The sequence below is a fragment of the Perca fluviatilis genome, chromosome 21 (assembly GCF_010015445.1).
Source record: "Perca fluviatilis chromosome 21, GENO_Pfluv_1.0, whole genome shotgun sequence".
Classification (NCBI taxonomy): Eukaryota; Metazoa; Chordata; class Actinopteri; order Perciformes; family Percidae; genus Perca; species Perca fluviatilis.
The window spans coordinates 1,296,862-1,303,667 of NC_053132.1; the positions used below are offsets into that span (position 1 = coordinate 1,296,862).

Here is a 6,806-nt window from a genome sequence, read left to right on the forward strand (position 1 = left end):
AAGGAACTGGTTTTGGTGGAACATGTGTACGTTCAAAAGTAGTTTTAGTCATGAAACAGAAAACTCAGATTGGACAGATAGTCTAGCTAGCTGTTAGACAGACAGACAGACAGACAAACAGACAGACAGACAGATAGTCTAGCTAGCTGTTAGACAGACAGACAGAGGTTAGAACGCCAACACGAAGGAAGCTCAAGGCAACGGATATCCTAAATGAGTGAAATCCGTCGGATTTTACGGCAGCAACAGAGCAATCCCAGAAGTGGAACGTCAAGGATATAGACTAGCAAAGTAGTAGCAGTGAATGTTTCATTAAGATGGGACGACAGCTCAATTCATTGTAGACGGATGAGTGAATGATAATTAATAATATTCAAGTGTACATTTTCTCTGAGGCTGTCATTTAAAAGATGTTAATGCTGCTCTAAGCTCTTCCAAAGGCCACAGTGTTGTACAATTAAACAGAATTCGGCAACTTAATACATTGAACAACTTGGCCAATGAAAACGTCCTGCTGTGGGTGACCGAGACCAATCAGTGTCTGCCACGTCTCCTTGTAGGCGTTATCAGTGAAATCACCTGGTTTACAAGAAACTGTGTCTGTTTATCATAGAGCAGCACCCTTTGACATTTGGTATGCACTGGAACACACCCTGAAGGTGTAACAACTATGATGGGCAGAGAGTTTAAACCAAAGAATTGTCTCTATATTTTTCTCATGTGGAGATTTTGTGATACCTGTAAGGGGATTTACATTAAAGGGAGTACCCTGAGCTCTGCGTTTACCCCCCGGTAAATCTCTGCTGGATGACTCGCTTTAAGAAGGTACATCATTGGGGAATTAATTGCATGTAAAAAATGTGCCGTGTGTAAAGACCTTAACGTTAAAATGTAAATAAAGCTTTCAGACAAATGTAGTGCAGTTAAAAGTATAAATATAAATAATATATAATGCATATTTTCCTCTGAGATGTAGTGGAGTACATGTAGAAAGTAAAGTATAAGTACATCAAAGTTGTACTTAAGTTCAGAGTAAATGTTCTTTCCACCACTAAAGACTGATGACACTAAAATGTGACGTGGCAGAAGCCAACTCTGTATAAACTATGAACCTGTTGAAGGTATAAATGAGTGCCAGTGCACACTGTTTGTCAAAGGGTGCAGCTCTTTGACAAACAGACTGTGTTTTTTGTGAACAAACACTCGCTACTGATAACGCTGACGAGGACACGTGGCAGACACAGATTGGTCTCGTTCACCCACAGCGAGAAGTTTTCATTGGCCACTTCCTTGACTAAGTTGATGAACTCTGAACAACTGAACAACACTATACAGAAGTTAAACTTTCCTGCTGAGTCACAACGTTCATCAAATACCTCAGACGGTAAGACATATATTTACAGTTTCACATTACACAGTATTGGTTATGTCTGTTAAAGCCTGTTCCAGGGAACAAAGACACAATGCATACATTACTGAATTCCTTTTAGCAGTTTTGATGACTTTTGCTGCCCATAAAATAACTGACTGCTGGCAACAGTTTAGCTTTTGGATATAGACTGCACAAGTTATCTAAATGCAATCTCCCAACTTTGACTCACTTACTTCTTACTATTTTAATGAATGATTAGATGAGGGTAACTGTACGTACACACCGCCGCCGACTTGAGCTGCAAAAGAAGCTCTGGCCACACTGTCAAGGACGCTTGTCAACAAGTACGGGGAAGCTTTTTGCTGCTTTGGCCGCTCTGAGTAGGCGGGGGGAGGGAGGTGGGAGAATTACCAATATTGGTCCTCTAAGTTAATGTTATTCAGAGCGTTGTTGTTCGGAGCCCATTACATCTGTCAGCGAGGTGCAGAGTGGCAGTGGCGGTTATACAAAAATGACATGAAAAGACCAAAGCTGTCTCTCAATACTTTCCAAAATTCATAAGCCCATTTATTTCTACTGAAAACGCCAATCTTTAACATGTGTATAGGATGTGTGTTGGCGGGGGTTAAAGAATCGATTTTTAATTTTTCAAGTCAGTCTGAAAACAATTTGTAGTAAAAGAATGCACCTTGACTTATGTATTTACATGCACTGTAGCAACCTGTAGTATGTACAGTATGACCTGTGTACTACAAGAACAAATACAGACTATCACCAGCCTTAACCATTAATCGATTAGTAGTTTTTTTATAGACAGAAAATACAGATTACTTTGTTGCTGCATTATGACATCACAATTACTATATTTGACTACAATAGCCCTAAAACCATGTTTTGGGTGTATTTATATCAATATGGGGATAATACTCAGGTGTCCACTTTAAATTATGTGAAAATGTACCCCAGCACATACAGTAATGCTATGCGACGTCCCAAACTGGACACATCTGAGAGTAACTTTTTTAAAGTAAAATGTGAATATTTCAATGGATATTCCAAATATATTTAAGACTTAGCCTATAATGAACTATGTGTGGAGCTAATTCTGTGCTTTGGTAGGACAGGCACTCACACTGATACACACACACACACACACACACACACACACATTTTAACCATTTATTTATGTTCACATGAAGATAAATAGTACAGAGACAAATATTACAGATGCACTACAATACCCACGCACACACACACACACACACACACACACACACACACACACACACACACATCCACCTGTGCACGCGCCCGCGGCCGTGTGCGTCGCTCCTTCTTGTGAATACTATTAGGAATCCCACTATGGCCATGCCAAGACCCGCCCTTCAATAGCATTTATTGGCCAGGTGTCCATGAGAACACAAAAGGTAACGTAACCCCATTTGTACAGTGCCACACTGGAGCAAGGACAACTATAGGAGCCGTTAGCGCGGATACAACTGCCCACCGGCCTGGGAGTGCACCATCCCTTTATCACTATTAAATCACTGTTCTTTATTATCAACGTTTCATTCCTTTGAAGACATTTGTCAGAGCAGCATTGTCATGTTTTTACCAAGTTGGATTGCTTTCATGAACTTCTACTCTCTAGCCTACTTTTAGTTCTCAACACAAAGTCTGTTTCAGCCCCTCCTTTTCCCCTTCTCACACAGCTTTGGTACACGGCACCTTTCCAGCAAGCAAGGGCACCTTCAGCTGCAGGGGGCGTGAGTGAAATGAGAGATAATAGAAAAAAAATGTTAAGTGCTCATGCTATGTTGTGAAAAAATGCCCACTTCAACCGTACCAAAGACCGCCACTGCAGAGGGGGAACGTGTAAGCCTTGCTCCGGCTCTCAGACTCCCCTCGCAGGTTCAGAAACGCTGATTTCCTCTGAAGGGAAAAATGCTGAAAGAAAGAATGACCCCCCCCCCCTTAAAAAAAAAAAGAGACGAAGAAAGAACCCCGGGGAGTGACCTCAACGGTTTTAACCCAGCAACAGCGGTGATGAGCTTTTCCTCCATTTTCTCTGAACTAATGTTTTGGTAGGAGCGAAAGTTTACATCGTATGTTTCTCTGGGATCAGCCAGCCTGAAGGCCGTCTATATTCCGATTGGTTGCTGGTCGTTTGCCGCTGAACCTCGTCATAGCTCATTACTATAACGTTGACCTACTTTCAACTTTCTGTTTGACGCCCTGGTCGCTCAAAATGCCCAAAATGCGACGCCGACAGATTTGCCGCTCCTTAGAGCTGAGAGAAGCCAGCTTCCATTGAAAATAAATGACTTCCTGTAAGTTAGAAGCTGAAGTTGGCGGCGGTGTGTACATACATTAAGCTTTTATATGCTGCAATTCCCCTAATCAAAATAGCTGAATGATTTTCTGTTTTTACTTATTCTTCAGGAAGTGCTATGGATATTCCACATGATGATGAACAAATTGCAGAAATTAAAAAAGAACTGCAAACCAACGGATCCTCTTCAGCCACTGCAAAGATCCAGACTTATTTGGACAAACTGGATAATGTTCAGCTAAATATTGCGATCACAGGAGAGTGTGGTTCTGGTAAATCCACCTTTGTTAATGCTTTTAGAGGCATAGACAACAGCGATAAGGAAAGAGCTGCCCCTACTGGTGTTAAAGAAACCACCATAAAAGTTACACCATACCCCCATCCAAATTATCCCAATGTTACACTTTGGGATCTTCCTGGTATCGGCACCACCAAGTTTCCAGCTGACAAGTACCTGAAGCTTGTTGAATTCAAAAGGTATGACTTCTTCATCATCATCTCAGCTGATCGCTTCAGAGAAAATGATGTGAAGCTCGCTAAGGAGATTCAGAAGATGAAGAAGAAGTTATACTTTGTTCGCTCAAAGATTGACCACAACATACGTGATGAGGAAGAAACTCGGGGGTCAGAGTTCAACAAAGAAGAGACCCTTAAAGAAATAAGGGAGGACTGCATTCAAGGTAAGTCTGAGGTTAGGTGGATATTTACAAATGCCTAAAACTTAAAGGCATACAGTATGCAACAAGGGTTACAAGTAGACACTTTGATTTTAAGAGAGGACAAGATAATACCTTTACACATTGGCTATGTTAACAGGTCATAACATGAATCATATGAACACTGGCAGAGCCCCATAATGAGGGTCCCATCTTCTCAGATCTGAACAAAGATTTCTACTGTAAACGACCTACCTGTCTTTGTGTCGGGCCTGCAGAGGGTTTCTGGGAAGTGTAGGCTTAAGAGGTTATTTCTGAGTTTGTTTAATTTCATCATGTGAAGTTAACTTCCTGTTCTCTTTGTGACGCAGGTCTTAAAGGACGTGTTGAGTCTCCAAAAGTCTTCCTGGTGTCCAGCCGTAAACTCCACCTGTATGATTTCCCTCTGTTACAGAAAACTTTTCAGGAAGAACTTCCTGCACACAAGAGGGATGCTCTGCTGTTGGCCTTGCCCAATGTCAGTCTTGAAATAATCATAAAGAAAAAAGAAACTTTACAGGCAAGAATAAAGTACCTTGCTGCTGTGTCTGCACTCGGAGCAGCTGTACCAGTTCCTGGGCTTTCTTTTGCTGCTGATATCATCATGATGGTTTTTACCATTAGACAGTACCAAGTTACCTTTGGTCTTGATAGCGAGTCACTGCAGCGTCTTGCTCAGACTGTACGTGTGCCTTTGGATGAGCTTAAAGCAGTGATGACATCACCACTGGCTGGAAATGAAATAAGCAAAGATCTTATCATTAAGATACTGAGCTCTTCTGTGGCTTTCCTTTCATTGACAACAGCAGAGGAAGGGTCTAGATTTCTTCCAATTTTTGGAATCCCAGCAGCAATGGGCCTCTCTTTTCTCACCACATACAAATCTCTCAAAATGTTCCTCGACATGCTTGCTGAGGATGCACAGAAGGTACTTAAAAAGGCCCTGGGTTTGAACACCCCATTGTGATATCATAGATAGATTGATCTTTATTGTCATTGTGCTCAAAGTGACTTTACCAGCTCTTCAGTAGATTTAGTAATAGTGACAAGGTTTTTGGTGGTGAGGTAGCAGCATAAGGGGTTGTTAGTGCAAAAAAGTTGTGCAATGTTTCAGTCTTTGGCGTTATGGGGAAGACAGTCGCCTTATGGGATCATTAGGTGATCATTTCAAACTTGGTCTGCAAAGCAAAGCCAAGACTTTGAGCAAATGATGATGCTAACGGTCTAAATACTGAATGTTAATCTGAATGAAATGAAAGGTTTTGAAAAATCTAATAAAATGTTCATTGACATTAGCCACAATTTGTGATTTTGTCGTAACATGAAATTATTTGAAACTAATGTGCTTGCACTTGTAATAAGAAAAGTATTTATATAGCTGATGTACTGCAATAGTTTTTCAAGTAAATGTAATTATATAGCCTACATTACATTTAACCTGTTCTTTGTATTGTATTTTCTGTATTTAGTATTGTTTTATTTTAGTTTAGTTTACTTTTGTTCTCTTTATGTACTGAAGCTTTCTTGAGTTTTATTATTTTGTTTTATCATTAAGTAAGGTTGTAATGTTCTTTGGATGGGAATTAATATCGTTTTGTTATGTTTTGTCAGTATGATGCTGAACTATTCAAACATTGTATAATATTTGTAAAAGTTTGCAAATTAAAAAAAATTATGTAATTATTTTTTTACTTGCACTTGATTGTTGCTGTTAGGATTTTGTAACTTCATGGTTGAATGAATGGATAAAAGCATCAGCTAAATGTCATGTGATGAATGTAATGAAGGCTTTTGAGTAATCAAATAAAATGTTCATGAAATGAGCTGAAATGTGTAATTTTGTTATTACTTGAAATGAAATGAATTCTCCATAGCAGAAGGTTGTACAAACACAGAATATCCTGTTACTTCACCACCATCTAGTGGACATATGTTGTCATTACATCACACCATCTTTAAAATGGTCAACAAGTCATAACAGTTTCATCCAATCCACCCTCACCTTCAGCTTAATTTTAATTCTTTATTTTATAAAGGACAACACACATTAATTTACATCTCTGTAAATGTGCCAGTGTTAGCCAGCCGGCTAATTTTCAACTGTAGTCCTTTGGCCAGATGATTTAAGACCAGAGCAACAGGAAACAGCAAGACATTAGTACAGGTTAATCTATACAGACAGAAGTCAACAAGACATTAGTACAGGTTACACTACACAGACAGAAGTCAACAAGACATTAGTACAGGTTATACTATACAGACAGAAGTCAACAAGACATTAGTACAGGTTATACTATACAGACAGAAGTCAACAAGACATTAGTACAGGTTATACTACACAGACAGAAGTCTACAAGACATTAGTACAGGTTATACTATACAGACAGAAGTCAACAAGACATTAGTA

The 6,806-nt window shown here is 39.6% G+C and overlaps 1 protein-coding gene across 2 annotated transcripts; it reads left to right on the forward strand.

Moving 5' to 3' along the window:
* Positions 1–1,165: 1,165 nt before the first annotated feature.
* LOC120551397 (interferon-inducible GTPase 5-like) lies at positions 1,166–6,222 on the forward strand. 2 transcript variants are annotated; one of them, XM_039788820.1, is made up of 4 exons: positions 1,166–1,384; positions 3,085–3,138; positions 3,815–4,384; positions 4,732–6,222. In XM_039788820.1, exons 1-4 carry the CDS (start codon positions 1,303–1,305, stop codon positions 5,364–5,366), a joined length of 1,341 nt encoding a protein of 446 aa, XP_039644754.1. In that variant the 5' UTR covers positions 1,166–1,302; the 3' UTR covers positions 5,367–6,222. The 2 variants fall into 2 exon arrangements, with proteins under 2 accessions (XP_039644754.1, XP_039644755.1); XM_039788821.1 differs by lacking the exon at positions 3,085–3,138 and having other exon boundaries at positions 1,168–1,384.
* The last annotated feature ends 584 nt before the right edge of the window (positions 6,223–6,806 follow it).